The sequence below is a fragment of the Engystomops pustulosus genome, chromosome 3 (assembly GCF_040894005.1).
Source record: "Engystomops pustulosus chromosome 3, aEngPut4.maternal, whole genome shotgun sequence".
NCBI lineage: Eukaryota > Metazoa > Chordata > Amphibia > Anura > Leptodactylidae > Engystomops > Engystomops pustulosus.
The window spans coordinates 210,730,369-210,749,546 of NC_092413.1; the positions used below are offsets into that span (position 1 = coordinate 210,730,369).

Consider the following 19,178-nt stretch of genomic DNA (forward strand, 5'->3'; position numbering starts at 1 on the left):
GTTGCTGGACACGCGCTTACCTTCACCCAGCAATGGATCGTGAACACCTGGTGGACGTCGGAGGAACTGCCTTAGTGAATCGCCGGAAGACCCAAATCCACCGCAGAGAACGCGCCGCTGGATCGCTAATGGACTGGGTAAGTAAATCTGCCCCATAGTGTAGAAGACTTGAATCTGCCATAGTAGTGGTACTTAATGATAAAAATTACTTGGTGCTACTGTCTACATACTCAAATGACCATATTTTGATGCAGAATCTTATATTGTATCTAACAAAGTTACGGGAATAGAAGGTCATACATTATGTTGGATTTCTTTATTTACATTGAGTGACACCTGAGTGTGAGTATGGAGAGCTTTCCTGCATATACAGAGAAGTTATTTTCTGCTGATTATGGCGAGGACTGCAATAGTTAAAGCGATGGTCCCGGCCACTCCTCCGATCATCATTCCAATCACATTGCCGTGTAATTGGGCAATCTCACAGCGGTCACCGGTGTACATGAACGCCTGGCTGGGTGCACACCTGCAATAATACATCCGGGGGTTAATGCTAGTATTTTTTGGTATATTACAATAAATGTGTGAGAAACAAACTTTTTATTATTACAAATTATCTTGTTTAATAATATCCTATATTTTTTCCTGAAATAACTTAGCATCTCCCTGGTGACAGACTACAAACATGTCCAGTGTAGTCGGATTCCTCTGTTGCAAGATCAAACATAAGTAAGAACTATACAACCAGATGAAAAGAATACATGGTTACAGGAGTCAGACTACAAAGGGTTTGTCCGTAGTCTGTAACCATGGAGAAACACACGTCGACACAGTTCATGCAATGCATGTGTGCAGTATATAAACTATTGTTAAAAAACACAACTACCAGCCAGAAGGCCAGAGTATCCTGTTCACTTGAAACTGTACCTGGTCACAGGGGCCAACGCTCATATTTCTTAGTACCAAAGAGTGAATGGCGCCAGAACCAGATGGCTCCACGCCCTGTGAAGTGGTCATGTCCTGTTGCTGCAGGTCCAGTTAATATTGAAATTAAATGGAGCCAAGTGTGCAGGTACAAGACCACTACACATGATGCAACCATCATCTCTGCATTAGTTGTTCCAAACCAACACTGAAACCAAACATCTGTTGGGGCATGTGCAGGTGTTGGCCCCTTTCGAAATCATATACTGATGTTTTTTATTATGGATGGGCGCCTTCCCCTAAATAGATCTTCTAAAGATGGATGTACCAAATAGGTAAATCCTCAAACTTAAATTATTTTCTAAAATTGACCCAAATCTATAGATCATTATTGCAGCCATTGAAACTGCCCTCATTGGGGAGGTCTATAAAAGAAAAAAATATTCTTTAACGTTCTCAAAATATGTAGAACATTTGGGTCAATTTTAGAAAATAATTAGATAATAATTTTAAAAAATAGATTACATCTAAGACACGTAACAACCATGACATAGTGTACCTGCAGCTTGCTCTACCAGACTCCATCACACAGATTCCTCCATTTAGACACACGCTGGAATCACATTGGGCTTCCTTGGCTTGGACATCATAGTTAACCAAAGGGTTCTCCAAGGAACGCTTCTCCCGCTCATGTACTTCCTCTACCTCCAACTCTTGTACTTCCTCTTCCTCCACCAAAGGTGCGGCTGGCCGGATGGGAACTTCAGTCTTTATAAGGTGTGTGAGATCTGTAGGACCAAGAGCAAACAGAATGAAGAACACCCTCTTGAATCCATATGAACTTTTCAAGAGAACCCAAAGTGTCCTCATCAGAAAGCAAGCCACAGGTGCTTTGTGATGTTCCAGATGGTCCCACAAGTAGAGAGATCTTTCTAATGATCTTTTAAGATCTAAGGCCCGTAATGATGACAAAAGGGGCATCTTCCACACCTAGAGGAAAGACGGTTTCCATCATAGGATTTACTGTAAGAACAGAGAGACTGTTGAACTCTCTGCTACTGGATGATTTGATGATCTGATACATACATGACAATTTTTGCCATGGCCTGGATGATTTTTCTTGAAAATAAGCCTCACATATTTTTGGGATGGGATGTTGATCTAGAAATGTATTCTGATTGCCATTTCTGGAGTAAGAACGGAATTTTAAACCTACTTTGGTTAAAAAGCATCAGTATCATAGGGTTTTTGCCCTCCTCTGGATTATAGGTAAGACCTGCCTTTGTATTGATGAACCTCCATTTCCACCCAATCTACTATGACAAATGGGCCAGTCTGGTGCATTTTGAGAATGGGCATATTTGGATAGAGAACAATTTCAGCCATGACAAGAATTGCTACTTATACAAATTTATTTGAAATTTTGCATTGCATATAAATAAATTCACTAAACATGGCTTGGATAATGGATAGTGTACATGGCTGTAATCCATAATTTTTTGCCCATCATAATTTTAACCACCATTACTTTGTTAACCTCCATAAAGTCCCCCTCCCAAGTGTGGCTGGCGGAAATTATAAAAATGCTGTGCTCCCTCTACTACCCTTGACCATGTATATGATAATACATACGTACCTTCAAAATCCACAAACAATATCAGATCATCATTTTTCAGAAAACTCCTTCGATGTAAATTGAAGTGACTGATGAAAGTTGACCAGCCGAAGTCTGGGGATCTGTAGCAGCCGCACGTGTTATCCCAAGTGCCAGTAAGAGAAGGCTTCTCCCATCTGGAAATGTTCGATGCTTTTGGAAAGGAAATAAGCAATTTATAACAGAAGACTTGGCGCTGTTTAATAGCCCCCCAAAAATTACAATCCCAACAATAAGCTGTTCAAAGAAGTATTTTTCGGACTATAAGGCGCACAACAGCTGCCTTGAACTGTGCACAGGTCTGCCACCTGCTGGTCATTCATCCTTATAATCAGGTGTGCCTTATAATCTGGTGCGCCTTATGTATGAACCTAGACGTTTTAGCAGGCATTTATTGATGGTGCGCCTTATAGTCCGAAATATACGGTAAATACTGTACTATAGAGCAACAATTACTTACGAGATATTATTTGACTTGCTAATGTTGTGAATGTCCGGCTAGAAGACATCCTCTGAACGACATCTGGATCTTGATCCAACAGATTTATAATGACTTGACGGTTTAATACCGGCCATTCCAAGACGGCGTCATCTTCCCCACTACATAGGTGGAATGATATCCCGGTGTAATTGTTGTAAGTGGATGTGGGCTGTCCATGAGGATAGAGACCAATACCGTATCTGTAGCCTTCAGGGCTGGTGAAACAGGGACTGACAACCCGATCTCCTTTGACAGTGTTAGCAAGGATTTCGTTGAATTTCCGTACGGTCCACACGGCAGTAGGGCAAGGGAGTTCTGATAGGACGATGTCATCAATAAGAATACCGCCACTTGTGGTTGTATTATCGCCTTGGATACCTTGGAATACATAGCGGAATTTCCTATCCGCATTGAGGGGCACATGTGCGATCTGCCAGTCGTGGTCATTGCCACCTGAATTGGGAGATAGATGTGATAATACATTTGTAAGTCAATATCATGTCAAGCTTGGTCAACTCTACTGTCCCATCAATGATGAAACGGTTAACCTCAATCTTTCTGCACTAGAACAAAGTCCACCCAAAATTTCTCCAAACTTCCATAACTATACCGTGAATAGTGTGGATTTTCTTTAATTTTCTAACGTTTCCTGTGCCGTCATCTAGGCGGAGCCAGATGGTCAGCCTGTCATTGGGGCTTCCGTTCATCTTGTAAAAAAACTCCAGGCATTGCTCAGTCCGTTTAGGATACAGAATGCGGGACTCCAGGACGGCGGAGTGACCAGTGGGTCCAGAGTGAGTATTGAAGTGCATAAAGTAACCTGCATCTATAAAAACATAAAAATAACAGTATAATGTTAGGTACGCAAAACAAAACAGTGGGGTCCTGCTCTACTAAAAGGGGGTAAGAAGTAGTTCTGGTCACAAGATGAAGACGCCACAGCCCAGGGGTGGATTAAGACTGTCCTGGGCCCTGGGCTGTATGAATATTATAGCCGCTACAAGTCTGGAATCACTTCCTATTAGAATCCGCTTCTTGGGGAATGGAGGAAGTGTCCCCTTTGCCTGCTTTCAATTACTGGTTTCAGGACCTTTGGAGGATCTTCAAAAGCCCTGAAATGGCTCTTGTGTACATGTGTATTGAGAGCAGGAACATATGTACAAGGATTTCATTAATGAAGGTTCTTCTCAGTATAAAATCTGGTGGGTGGTTTGGTTGGCCAAGATAACCTAGAAGGCCTGGGCCCCGGGCTACCACCCTAACCGCTTACATAATAATGGAATACTGCCACAGCCTTAATGCTTAGAAGACCAGTGGAGGTCTCCAAAGCCAGAACTATTAGCAATCACAGACTAACATTAATACATATAAGCATACATGAAAGTGTGAATTCATATGTAAAATAATTAGCGCTGTGTAGTAACAAAGAGAGAAGGACCATCCAATAAAGATAAGCTCGATCTCATGGCTAGAGTCCAAAACCCCAGGCTGGTACTAAGTTGGTTCTTATCATCTCCTGGGTTTTTTAACAATTTAGTGATAGCTCCATAATTTGCAGATCAGCAAGTCCTAAACAACGCGGAACCAGAGATCCATATTCCACATTCTTGTCCTAATTACCCCCCAGTAGTAAACAGGGTAATTGACCCTTGACATCAGCAATGAGTCTATAACCTGGGTTTATAGCTGCTGATAAATGAAAACACGTGGCTTCTGTCCAAAGGTTGTCTTCTTATGAGATAATGTGGGTTATCTTACCTCTGCATCGTCCAGTTAAGGTGTGATCACCCGATGTTCCTGCAGAACCCAGCTCATGAATCCAGTCAGCATCATCGGTGGTGGCCTGGACCATCCCACAAATGTTGATGAACTCAAAGGAGCACTGATCCAGGAGAATGAGGGGAGCACCTGCAAAGGCCCATAAGAAAAGTTCAGAACTACACAGAAAAATATATTTATTAGTGGAAACACTGTCTTTAAAGCTGTTCTCCAGATAGGAAAGATGAAACTTCTGTTTTAAAAGGAACCTGTCGTCAGCGAGACTCCTGTTAAACCCCTAAACATACCTTATAGACTGCATTAAATGTTGTCCAGGTATGTCCTTATAATGATGGTGTGCCGGCCGCATACTGAAATAACAACTTATATTCACAGGTATCTACCAGTCAGACGGGTGGGCTTCGGGATCCAGCAATCAAGCATTCAACAAGCCTTCGACCAACTGCGTCATCAAAACTCCTCCTACAGTTCTCTTTTCAGCCAATTCCTGCCCTGCCTTCTCTCATTCAAAATCTTGGACATGCACGTGCACGAGGCTACCGATTACTTTGCGGCGGCGAAGTGCACAGCTTACGGCGCATGTGCAGTGCGCGTTTCTCCCTCCAGGGCCGGAGAGGAGATAACTAAAGGCACTGCATACGTCCAAGATTTTGAACGAGGGAAGGCAGGGCAGGAATCGGCTGAAAAGAAAACTGTAGGAGGAGTTTTGATGACGCAGCTGGCCGGAGACTTGGTGAACGCTTGACCCTGAAGCCCACCCCCACATTTAATGCAGCCTATTAGGTATGTTTAGGGGTTTAACAGGCGTCCGCTGGTGACAGGTTCCCTTTAAGTCAGACATTCTACTTCCTAACCAAACAAATTCTCCTTTCCTTCCTCATCTAAGATGAAAACAAGTAATCTTCTCTAGATTAGTCAAGAAAGGTTATCAAACTTAGGTAATTCACACATACAATTATTAAATGTATATGAATGGACATTTCAAAGACATTTTAATTGATCCTTTTACACCCTAGACATCATCTACAACAAAAATATGAACCAGTCCTTCCAACAAGTAAATACTATGGTCGGATTTATCACAGTTTATACTCCTGAGAACTGGTGTACAAGCCATTATTTAGTTGCAAAGCGGGAATTAGAACTACCCCGCCTTCTTCACCGATTGGGAACGGAAAGTGCGGTGCTGGGCCAGGTCCGGCCAAAGGCCCAAAGCTGGTGTACAACTAGGCTACACAGGGATATAAGGATTTGGAAAGTTGGTGTAAGACGCTCTCCCCCATTTATGCTAGGTCCGACACAGATAATGAGGTTCAAATATTTATTTGAATGATAAAAGGACCCCGAAATGCGTAGTCCTTTTATCATTCAAATAAATATTTGAACCTCATTATCTGTGTCGGACCTAGCATAATTGGGTCAGCGCGTCTTACACCAACCCGGACTTTCCAAATCCTTATATCCCTGTGATCCCCTATATATCTGTACCGGATCCCGGGAAGACGCAGCACACCCCATCAACAACCAGTGGAAATCAGACGGACCAACAAGTATCTGCTCCAAACGCTTAAGACACAAGGTGTCTTCAGGTGAGCAGATACCCTTTATACCTATTATACTTTCGAGTTACCCATTACACTAGGGGCGCCGCCTGTGTCTCTTTCTATTTTTTAGAACTAGGCTAGGCATACAATGCACCTGGCACTTGTGCCCACATGGCTGGATATTTATCAGGAGGCCGGAGCCAGTGCCAGGTTATGATACATACCCGCATCATATGCAAAAGTGGACCAAAACTGTGGCCCAACTGCTACAACCCCTCTATGGACCTCTCAGTTTGCCGTATGCAGACCCATGAGTGAATGAGAACATATGACGGAATCCATAGATACTGGTGGCCATGGGATTAATGTTTTTGTTTACTCTCTTATCCAACCCTCTAGTGTACGCTATATAATCATGGATATATATATATATATATATATATATATATATATATATATATAGCTTCTTCAAAAACAGTTTTGCAGGTCATACATACTGCAGTTGTACATCCTGTTTAGACGTTCCAGGTCTATGGTTGAAAAGTCAAGTCGTTGTCCAATGATGTTATCAAATGCTGGGATCTTGGCAGTGATGGTTGGGACATCGGGGTTCTTGTTGAAAGAAAACGGAGCATAGTGCATGACGGACTCATAGTCGTATGGAGTGTTCAGATCCGTTATAAACTTGTCATCGTATGTGTTAAAGTTGTGTTGCCTGCCTGTGAAAAAATATTTACTGTCAAACTATCCACATAACTTTGGATCAGCTTTACTCGAGAACATTCATTTCTACGCCAGATAACAATTATATACTGGAGAAAAGAAGTGATATAAACTTACCTTCAAGGATTTCTTCCCACCAAATTTTTACATAGTCATCTCGGTCACTTCTTGACTGCTCATGATAGAATCCCAGAGCATGAAGAAGCTCATGTTCCACAATAGCTTTATGGTCACATCCGCTATCAATGGAAAGGTTCTGACCGGTACCGAAGTCTCCAACATAGGACCAGCAGCTACAAGATAAAAAATATTCACTTTGTAGTTTAAGGCTGGACTTGCACTTTAAAGAAAGGGTCTACATTGAGCTGATCTATATCTCATTTTGCCATATTAATCAGATTTTTAAATTCCTTGGAAAAATGGATCCCTTATTTTGTCCTACCTTGGTCTCAGTAACTGGACTAGATTACCCATCCACAAGATGGGGGGAATGTGAGATAAGCAAAGCCTAAAAGTTTTTACTTAAATTTTTGTTTTGTGTTCTGTTGTGTCGCATCTGTCATACAGAGGTTTTGAAGTGTACTTTTGGGGTAGTGCTCTTCGAACTATACAACCTGACTAAGGGAATATCGATAGCATATAAAATGGTTAACTAATGCGTAACAATTTGAAATGTTTACAGTCGAGATGTAAGATGCTCCCACCAGATATTCTTTAAGGTAAACCTACCACCACGGATCTACCTATTAAGGTAGATCGGGTGGTAGGTCACTCTATTGGACACGAGGATAGCCCTTTTAAGGGCTAATCCTCACGTCCCCTGTATCTTTTTATAACTGTTATTGCCCTAATATGCTAATTTTCTAAAGAGGCTACTAGGGTGTGTGTTAGCCGGAGCTGAGGCTACACGACACAGCTACTCCATGCCCCAGTAGCCCCTTTGATCCTCCTACCAGAAATCATCCGCCGTGAAGCCGGAGTTCTGCGCATGCACAGTAGCTCCGCAGCAGTGACCATGCAGCCATGGGCCTGCGTTCTGCACATGCGCAGAACTCTGGCTTCGTGGACACGGGCGCGCACATACAATAGAGGCATCTACGACCCGATCTCCCTTAATAGGTAGATCCGTGGTGGTAGGTTTCCTTTAATGCAGCCCTTTGCCTATATTGGAGATATTTTTTCTAAAAGAATCATTTTACATATATTTTGCGATTGTACCCAGCTGTTTTTTGGGAACAAGTTGGGGACTTGCATACATTGCAGATTTTATGTGCTGATTTAGGTGCTGAAGACTCACAGCGTAATACAGTAGCATTAAAGTGAATATGATTTGGAAAAAGTCGTGTAGACGATACTTTTTTTTCATGTGGAAATTGTTGCTCAGTGCAGAAAATCTGCATCAACGTGCAGTTTTCATGCAAAATTTACTCAGCCTAAAGGGATGGGCAAAAATGAGAGAAAAAAAAAACGCAAAAGGCAACTCTGCATTAAAAAACGCACATAAAAATACAAAACCAAATAGACAAATTTAGCTCACATGAAATTTGCATGCAAAAAGTACATAAAAACTGCCCCCTGTGACCTCTGGTGACCTCTCTGGATGTTACTTTAGTCCCAGGCAATGATCAGCTGTAAGGTGTCTGTAATGAAGCTTTATTGATAATTATTGGTTCTATTACAGCAAAAAATTTGTAACTCCAATTGTCACTGGGGCAAAAAAAATCTTTGTCCGGAACTACAATTATAAAATACACAGACTTACATACAAATTCAACTTAAGAACAAACCTATGAAACTTATCTTGTACACAACCCAGGGACTGTCTGTACCCTCTATTGAGGAACGTATGCAACTTGTCACTGCCAACTATGTATTTGAAAGCTCCATGGCCTCAATTTTGGGCTCATACAAAAAAAATATATATTTCCAGTGGAATAAATTGATGAATACCACTTTTTTTGTGCCAATGTGAGCCTTCATTAACTTTTTGTGTATCCTGCATAACACATGTGCTACCTGTGGGCTCTTATTTTGATAAAAAATAATCCTTGAATATTGCTGTGGATATTATGAACATATTGGGGGTCATTTACTTACCCGGTCCTGTCGCGATCCAGCGGCGCGTTCTCAGACGCTGATTTGTGTCTTCCAGCGATCCACTAAGGTCGTGCACCCGATGTCCACCAGGTGTCGCTGCTGCGCTGAGGTCAGTTGGAGTTCACCATCCTATCCCTGGTGCATGTGACTGATTGATTTTGCGACACAATTCGTTTTTTAAATTCTGCGGTTTTTCCAAATCCGTCAGGTTTTCCAGCGGCCACGCCCCCTCCCCCCCCCTCCCCCCCGATTTCTGTCGCGTGATAGCCGGTGCCGATGCACCACAATCCGATCCTGGGGCAATTCTGCGCAAATCGGAAAAATACGGGAGACCCGATGAAAATGCGAGAATGGGACCCGCAGTAAATGACCCCCATTATCTGAAAAAACAACGAGGACAGGAATCCAACCTTACCTGCTGTATACAAATCTACCAATTGAAGTTAAATGGATTATACAAGATTATAAAAACATGTTTGCTTTCTATCCGAAGAGGCGCCATTTCTAGCCCTGGGTCAGATCTGTGGACAGCGCTGTAACAAGCTGGAAGTACTTACCCCCCAGACTTCAGAAAATATATAAAAGTTGATTCTCCTTCATAGGGTTTAAAATCCACACAAGATTTCAGACGAAAAAATTCAAGGGATTTAAGAATGACTCCCTTAGCATTCAGGTCTGAAAACAAAGAAAGTCAAATATTTTACAAAAATTTCTTTAAATATCCATAAAGAAAAAAAAATAGATGGTAGATATGATAGAGAAAGATAGATATGGAACAATGGGAGTGAAGGTCCTGCTCACAGGAGCTTATAGTCTATGAGGATGAGGGAGTGACACAAGAGCTTACAGTCTATGAGGATGAGGAGGTGACACAAGAGCTTACAGTCTATGAGGATGAGGGGGTGACACAAGAGCTTACAGTCTATAAGGATGAGGGGGTGACACAAGAGCTTACAGTCTATGAGGATGAGGGGGTGACACAAGAGCTTACAGTCTATGAGGATGAGGTGGTGACACAAGAGCTTACAGTCTATGAGGATGAGGGGGTGACACAAGAGCTTACAGTCTATGAGGATGAGGGGGGTGACACAAGAGCTTACAGTCTATGAGGATGAGGGGGTGACACAAGAGCTTAGAGTCTATGAGGATGAGGGGGTGACACAAGAGCTTACAGTCTATGAGGATGAGGGGGTGACACAAGAGCTTACAGTCTATGAGGATGAGGGGTGACACAAGAGCTTACAGTCTATGAGGGTGAGGGGGTGACACAAGAGCTTACAGTCTATAAGGATTAGGGGGGACACAAGAGCTTACAGTCTATGAGGATGAGGAGGTGACACAAGAGCTTACAGTCTATGAGGATAAGGAGGTGACACAAGAGCTTACAGTCTATGAGGATGAGGGGGTGACACAAGAGCTTACAGTCTATGAGGATGAGGGGGTGACACAAGAGCTTACAGTCTATGAGGATGAGGGGGTGACACAAGAGCTTACAGTCTATGATGATGAAGGGGGTGACACAAGAGCTTACAGTCTATGAGGGTGAGGGGGTGACACAAGAGCTTACAGTCTATGAGGATGAGGGGGACACAAGAGCTTACAGTCTATGAGGATGAGGAGGTGACACAAGAGCTTACAGTCTATGAGGATAAGGGGGTGACACAGGAGGTGTAAGTGTTTGTATAATGCTCCAGCCATTCTTTATAAGGAAAGAAAATAATTTAATAAATAAAAATTCTGCTGCATGAACCAGCCATCAGCCGCATCTTATATACAAAGTCCAAGGTGAAAGTGACTGCAGAGAAGCCTGGAGCTTGGTATCTGCCGGAGAACATGGGATGGATTAGTAGAGATAGAGTTGAAGTCTTATGCAGTTAGCGAGTGTGATAGATCTGCCTAAAGAGATGGGTTTTAAGAGCACGTATGAAGCTTTGGAGGGTGGGTATTAGGCTACATTCACACTGCCGTTGCCCGCCCGTACCGTACCGTAGCGGGCAACGGCAGTGCACGGGGAGAGGAGGAGGAGGTGAGCGCTGCTCACCCCCGCCCCTCTCCATAGGAAGTTATGGTGCACGGCGCCATACTATGGAGAAAGATAGGACATGTCCTATCTTTTTCTGGGGTACGGAGCGGTACGGTGCCGCACGTGTGCTGCACCGTACCGCTCCCGTAGGGCGCCGTGAGCCCATTGCCGTCTATGCGGGACGTATATCGGCCGTATATACGTTCCCCATATGGTAGTGTGAATGTAGCCTAAGTCTGAAAGTGTGTGGTCTGATAGACAAGCCTGGCTTGTTTTTATTGCAAGAAATAGGTGGATTCTGAAGATGTTTTTGTGATGCACGCGGCAAGAGATTAAATATGTGGTGCAAAGGAGAGGTCAGAGTCCAGCACAACCCCAAGACAGCGGGCCTGCTGCCTCGGTGCTATAGTGATCCCACAGACCGAGATGGAGAGGTCAGGGTTGGGTCGGTTAGTAGATGGTAGGAAGACAAGAAGTTCAGTCTTAGAAAGATTGAGTATCAAAAAGAGAGAGGACATGATGCTAGAGACAGCAGAGACAGTCACTAGGGTTCTGGAGTAAGGTATGGGTGATGTTACGTCCAGAAATAGACAGCTGGGTGTCATCAGCATAGAGATGATACTGGAAACCAAACCTGCTGATGGTTTGTCCGATGGGGGCAGTATAGAGGGAGAAGAGAAGAGGACCTAGGACTGAGCCCTGAGGAACCCTATGGGTGGCCCCGACAGTGAGAGGAAGATGAAAAGATCCTGAGATCCAAAGAAGAGGACACTGAAAGTTCAGTGTTCAGTGAGCTCCAGGCCAATGGAGTGAAGCCTCCTGAGGAGGAGCTGGTGGTCCACAGTATCGAACGCTGCCGATAGATCGAGGAGAATGAAGAGAGAATAGTCACCTATGGATTTTGCAGTGAGGAGATCATTGGAGACTTTAGAAAGAGCAGTTTCAGTGGAGAGCATAGAGCGGAAACCAGATTGTAGGGGGTCAAGGAGGGAGTTAGCTGAGAGATAATGAATTAGTCAAGAATAGACCAGGGGTTCCAGGAGTTTCTTTACTAATTATGTAACAACAGCATGCTTGAAAGAAGAGAGGACAACATCAGAAGAGAGAGGTTGAAGATTTTAGTGAGAGGAGAAATGATTGCTGGGGAGAGAGACTGTACCAGATGTGAGGGGATGGGGTCACTGATACAGGTAGTGGGGCGAGCAGAGGAGAGGAGCCTGGACAATTCTTCCTCTGTGACTGGCTCAAAGGATGAGAGTGAACAGGGTGAGGTTTCGGAGGGAAGGGGATTAACCCTTTAAGGACGCCATTTTGTAGCTTAAGGCTCAGCCCGATTTTTTGGATTCTGACATGCGTCGCTTTATATGGTTATAACTTTTGAACACTGTTACTTATCAAAACGATTCTGAGATTGTTTTTTCCCCACATGTTGTACTTCATTTTAGTGGTAAATTTTGGCAGATAAGTTTTGCGTTTATTTACAAAAAAAAAGAAAATATGATGAATTTTTTGAAAAATTTGCCATTTTCGAAATTCTAAATCATTGAGTTTTCAGGCAGATCGATTTACCACCTAAATAAGTTGCTGAATAACATTTCCCATTTGTCTACTTTACATTTTCATAATTTCTGAAATGTCTGGATAATTTATTTTGATGTCACGCGGCTTGCAAATAGAATATCGCTTTTCCGGATTTTCAGAATTGACTATTTTGGGGATAAATACTGTTTTGAATGAAATTTTACATATTTAGCATCAAAACCCCCAATATAACCAACCCATTTTCAAATCTGCACCCCTCAAGCTATCAGAAACAGCTTTTACGAAGATTGTTAACCCCTTGAGATCTTCATAGTAATTACATCAAAATGGAGGTGAAATTTAGAATGGTCATATTGTTCCCTTATACGTTCATTTAGCACTAAAATTTACACATTTCCAAAATATAAAAAGAGAAAACCCACCATACAATTTGTTCTGCAATTTCTCCTGAGTACAGAGACCCCCCACATGTGGCCGTTACTTGTTTTATGGGGGCACAGCGAGGTGCAGAAGGGAAGGAGGGACCTGCAGCTGCCAGGATTTTAGTTTCCTCATTGGCCCCTTTTGAAGGCTATACAATTTTCGCTTTTTCGTTATTGCGGCCATGTGACGGCATTCTTTTTGCGGGATGAGATGCTTTTTCCATTGTTACCATTTTGGGGTTGGTATCACCTATTGTTGAAAATTTAGGAACTTTTTTTGAGGGCAGGAGTAGAAAAGCATCAATTCTGTACTGGATTTTTTACTTTTTTTTTTTTTTTGGTGTTCACTGTATAGACTAATAATCATATTATCTTCATTCTATGGGTCGATACGATTACGGGGATACCAGACATGAATATATTTTCTTACGTTTTACTAAATTTGTCAAACAAAACCCTAATGTGGGGAAAAATCTATCATTTATGTATTGCCGTCTTCCAAGTGGCATAACATTGTTACTTTTTTGGCTACGGAGCTGGTTGATGGCTTGTTTTTTGCGGGACATGTTGTACTTTGCAACAGTATCATGTCTGAGTACATATGGTTTTTTGATCGCATTTTATAGCATTTTTTGTGGGATTGAAAAGGTAAAAATCATAATTTTTGGAGGGTTTATAACAGTTTTTTTTTACGGCGTTTATCGTGGGGGTTCAATAATGATTTACTTTTATTCTACGGGTTGTTACGGACGCGGTGATACTATATATGTGGGGTTTGTGTTATGATTTAGACTTTTTTTTGAGTTATATGTCTCTTTATGTGTTTTGGGGATTTGGGGCATTTTTAGTGATTTATGACTTTTTTTTTTTTACTTTTTCACCTTTATACCATGGGACATGAACAAGCAATCTTCTGATTGCTTCTTCATGATAATATTCTGCAATACTCATGTATTGCAGAGTATTATCAGTGTCAGCCTATGCACTTGCATAGGCTGGCACTGTGCCAGTAAGATGACGTCACAGACGCCATCTTACCGGCAATTCTTGCAAGTAACTCTGGGGTCCAGATCGGACCCCAGAGTTGCTATAGCAACGATCGTCGCCCCCCGAAAACGGTTCGGGGGGGCCGATCGTGGGGGAAAGACCCCCCAGATGCAGGTTAGATGCCGCGGTCGCGCTGACCGCGGCATTTAACGGGTTAAGCACCCGCGATCGGAGACAACTCCGATCGCGGGTGTTACACTGGGGTGCCGGCTATTAGTTACAGCCGGCACCCCGTGTTTCCCGATGCCGGTTCGGCTCTGATCCAGAGCCGAGCCGGCATAGGCGCCGTGGCGGATATATCCGCCACTGAGCGCTAAGTCACTGCGCTCCGTGGCGGATATATCCGCCACGGAGCGTGAAGGGGTTAATGGAGTGAACGATTGAGAAATTATTTCCGGGTGAATGCAGTCAATTTTCTCTTTAAAGTAGGTGGCCAAATCTTCAGCCCTCAAAGCCTGTGACAGGTGGCTGCACCTTTGGTGTTAATAATGAGTGATGAGTATCAAAGAGCATTTTAGTATTTTTAGAGAGAGAGGATAATAGATTAGTGAAGTAGACCTGTTTAGTGAGGTGAACGGCAGAGTTGTAGGTTTTGAGCATAAATTTGAAGTGAAGACATCTGCAGATGTTTCTCCACAGACGTTGGATAGATACTGTAGGTAGCTAATAGATAGAAGACAGACATTAGATAGAAGGACTATAGATTGGTCAATGATAGAAAGACATTTCACTCTTTTCTTACCCAAATTATCAGACAATATATATGGAATAGGAAACTTCCACCTGTATCGTTCATCACGTAGACCATTTCGGGAATCTTTCTGTAGAGAGGTAACAGTTTAGCAGTAATACAATGTAATGTGATGTGGATACATACGGTCTATATTTATGAAGGGGAAGGATGTGAGTGATTCCTTTTCTCCTTATACATGGGGGCAGTTGTATCATTCTTTTTGCATTTTTTTCTCTCTTTTTTTATTTTTTATTTGCACATTTTTTGCCAGAGGGGTCACACACCAGTATGTCAGTGTGCTTGGTTTACAATCTTTCATCCTGGTGGTAGATGTCCTTTAAGGAACTGCAACCTCAGGTGACCAAAAAGTCCATCTGTTCCATCTAATAACACTACTAATTAATTGACCAGAGCCCTGCCAAGTTTATTGTGGGTTATGTCACTTTTATAGACTTGATGTTATTAATCATTAATGCTCTATCACTTATTATACTTCTATGGCTAGAACCATCTTCAGATCTTTCTGCAGAACCCAATGTTGGGAATTAGCTTAACACAGCTCTTGCATATGATAAAACATGAAATTTGGTGGGTGGCTTGCGCTTGTATAATTTTACACCAGGTCCTTGCACTGTAACCAGCGAACCTTCAGTTCTGAACAGTCAAAGGGTATAGCAAGTGTTCAGACGCAGGGCATGAACACTCGGCACCGGTCCACTCCGACCCCAGAAGCCCCTCCACCACTTCTACTTGACCTTCGACTTGTCTTTCTACTCTACGGCAAAGTACTCACGTCTGATTTTACTACTCTAACTTTTATACTCCTATATTGAAGGAACCATGGTTTGTGGAGGAGCCACAGATGTATAGTAGGAAGGTGACATGCCTTGGTATGCAGCTTTGGTTACCCATGTTGGAACTCTTCTATTAAATCCTTTAAGGGGTATTCTCAAAAAGACAACATTTTTAAATATGCTCATGATAACAAAATAACACATTCTCTAATTTAATGTTATTAACAAAAATCCAGCATTTCACAGATATAATTCTAACCTGTCTCTATCAGTCCTGGTATTTACATTTTGGTTGTCCTTGGACTTGACCATAAACTCATGACTATGGTTGGGTAGATTCTGATCTGTTTCATCTTTCTTTTTCTATGTCAGATACTAGTAGAATGTTCAGAAGATAAAAGAAAGTTTAGCTTAACCCTGTACCCTGATAATCTAAGCACATTGTCAGCTCAGAGCATCTCATAGCACAGAGGGATCACGAAGTGTCTGCTTAGAGAGTCCTCATCCACAGTCTCTTCTACCATCAAACTCCAGCATGATAAACGAGAGACACTTACTCATAGATCATAACACTGTGATTGTGGAAATCTTCTTATACAGTATATGTAAGCCATAGTCTCAATCCTTCTAAAATCAACTTTTAAAATTGTGCTTATGAGCCTGAAGGGCTCAGGCGGCATTACCAAAGTCCCTATAGCTTTACAGGCTGTTACACTATTCAGAACAAGTCTTACCCAACTACTGACTCCCTCCTCCCTTTGTCTGTGTAATCTAGAAGCATCAGGACGTGCAAGGGAAGGAAAGACCTACTCTGCTCATTGTACCAGCCTGTGAAGCTACTGCACTGAGGGGCTCTGGAAACACCAATCTCAGCCCTTCAGACTCATTAGCATAATTATAAAAGTTGATTTTAGAAGAAAGGATGCCATGGATAACAAATATAATATTACCACAGTGACAGTGTCTGGATCTATGAGTAAGATCATGATGGACACTTACTCAAGATGGTAAATTTCCTTTAAATTACTCCAGTTTCGACCATCACATTGCACATTGTAAGAGGTGTGGAACTCACCTGAAGCCTGATGTCACCCTGGAACAGGTCTTCCTTGCTGAGCTCTACATATAGTAAAAATATAAGTTAAAAACCATGGGTAATAATAAAATAAAATAGACATCTCAATGTTTCTTTAGATGAGCCATAGAAACATAATTAGTAAGCAATAAATTGTGCGGAGGAGATACAAGCTTCAAGGTAAGAAAGATGCATAAAAGCTTCCAAAGAACTGGTATTGGGGGAAACTATGAGGAAGACTGAGATATGTAATATAGATAGATGCATATGAGATAAAAGAGATATAGATCTGTAACATCAGCAGGAGATATTATACTGTGCATTACTTACTCATGTTGATGTCAGGGATGTCTATGAATTCTCCGGCATCTTCGTTATCTACTATACAAGAAATCAAAAAGTTGTATCACTTTTAAATAATAGTTTACCAACTTCCCAGTTGGAATCTTCTTATACAGATGTGTAACTTCATATATATATTTATACAGGCAGTCCCCGTATTACATACAAGATCGGTTCTATAGGTTTGTTCTTAAGTTGAATTTGTATGTAAGTCAGAACTGTATATTTTATAATTGTAACCTCAAGCAAATTTTTTTTGGTCTCTATGACAACTGGATTTTAAAAATGTTGGATTAACAATAAAGCTTAATATCAGACACCAGACGACTATGATAACTGTTACAGCTGATTATTGTAGTCTAAGGATAAAGTACAGTAATTACCAAAATCCAGAGGTCCGTTTGTAACTAGGTGTCGTCTGTAAGTCGGGTGTTCTTAAGTAGGGGACCGTATATATAAATACTTAAGAAACTTAAGAACAAACCTACAGACCCTATCTTGTATGTAACCTTGTATATATATGTAGCCTACATATATATATATATATATATATATATATATATATATATATATGTAGGCAGTCCCCGGGTTACATACAAGATAGGGTCTGTAGGTTTGTTCTTAAGTTGAATTTGTATGTAAGTTGGAACTGTATATTTTATCATTGTAATCCCAGCCAGAACTTTCTTTTGGTCTCTGTGACAATTGGATTTTAGAAATGTTGGGTTGTCATAAGAATCAGGATTTATAATAAATCTTCATTACAGACACCTGTGATAACTGTTACAGCTGATTATTGTAGCCTAGGGCTAAAGTACAGTAATTACCAATATCCAGAGGTCCGTTTGTAACTAGGGGTCGTATGTAAGTCAAGTGTTCTTAAGTAGGGGGCCGTCTGTATATTTATATCACTGCATCTGAACCAGTAATTGAAATATTATAGGATTTTCTCTTACCGTTGTCTGTATTTTGTTGGTTAATCTGTGAAAAGAAATGACATATTTCAATAAAAGTACCCGAATTATTGGACATTAAAGGACCCTCCCTCTATGGAGTAACCATAAATTGTAGCATCCACCTATATCCTGCAGCCCTACACTATTCTGCAGTGTAATGATATTATGGAAAACAAAAAACAACACATTTATGGCATAGTGATGATCCCTGGATCTCAGCTATGGTGACTTCAGCCTGTATCATGTTACTTACTGTGAAGGCATCAGAGTGGATGATGGCCGCTATGAGGCAGAGGAGCCCCAGAGACGCCCTGGACACCATGGTGGCTGCGAGGAGAATGCTCCCCGGCCCCGTCCTCTCCACACATCTTATATGGGATGTTTGAACTTTGCACAATTGATCAAGTTCAGGTTATTATCACAGTCGTTATCACAGCTATAAGTGACAGAAGAGGATTCCTTTATCTCAAACTGGTAAATTGGCCTATAAACTACTCCCCAGCGCTCATCCATCCCCATAATATTAACTTTTACACCTGTCATGGATCTCCACATACCTTATTACTCTTCATATTTTCACCAAAACTGAAATACAGCGTTCTTTAATTGTCTATTTTTTTTTTTTTAACTATAACAGTTTACCATGAGAGCTTGATTTTTGCGGGATGAGTTAAATATTTCAACAGTATAATTTAATTTTGAGGTATCTGCAGCTTAAGTTTTTGTGGGAGAATGTTAAACAAACTTTTGGAGGGAGGTTACTTCTAAAACTACTTTACTTTATAGTTTGGTCCAAATTTGTTCATAAAAATGTTATAATAAACACGTTCACATCATTGACGTCATAACAGAGTTTGTCTTTTATGGGATGAGCTGCAGCTCATGGTGGTATGTTATCAATCCCTCTCTACTGATTGGCCACTCTGATCATGTGACCATTGACACTTCAGGCCTGGTGGGCAGGGTGAACAAAAAGATCTTGAGCCACATCCCAAGGTTTTCATTATTAGTATTTTTGGAAGTATTACTGCAAATAAACAAA

At 41.6% G+C, this 19,178-nt stretch overlaps 1 protein-coding gene across 1 annotated transcript; it reads right to left on the minus strand.

Annotated features, from left to right (window-relative positions):
• Positions 1 to 301: 301 nt before the first annotated feature.
• On the minus strand, positions 302 to 18,458 carry MEP1A (meprin A subunit alpha). The gene is made up of 14 exons (XM_072144180.1): positions 18,390 to 18,458; positions 18,137 to 18,161; positions 17,169 to 17,219; positions 16,839 to 16,882; positions 14,979 to 15,057; positions 9,760 to 9,877; positions 7,223 to 7,398; positions 6,880 to 7,101; positions 4,818 to 4,967; positions 3,670 to 3,885; positions 3,039 to 3,512; positions 2,561 to 2,731; positions 1,484 to 1,712; positions 302 to 526 (listed from the first exon to the last, which is right to left on the minus strand). Exons 1-14 carry the CDS (start codon positions 18,456 to 18,458, stop codon positions 379 to 381), a joined length of 2,172 nt encoding a protein of 723 aa, XP_072000281.1. The 3' UTR covers positions 302 to 378.
• Between the last annotated feature and the right edge of the window lie 720 nt (positions 18,459 to 19,178).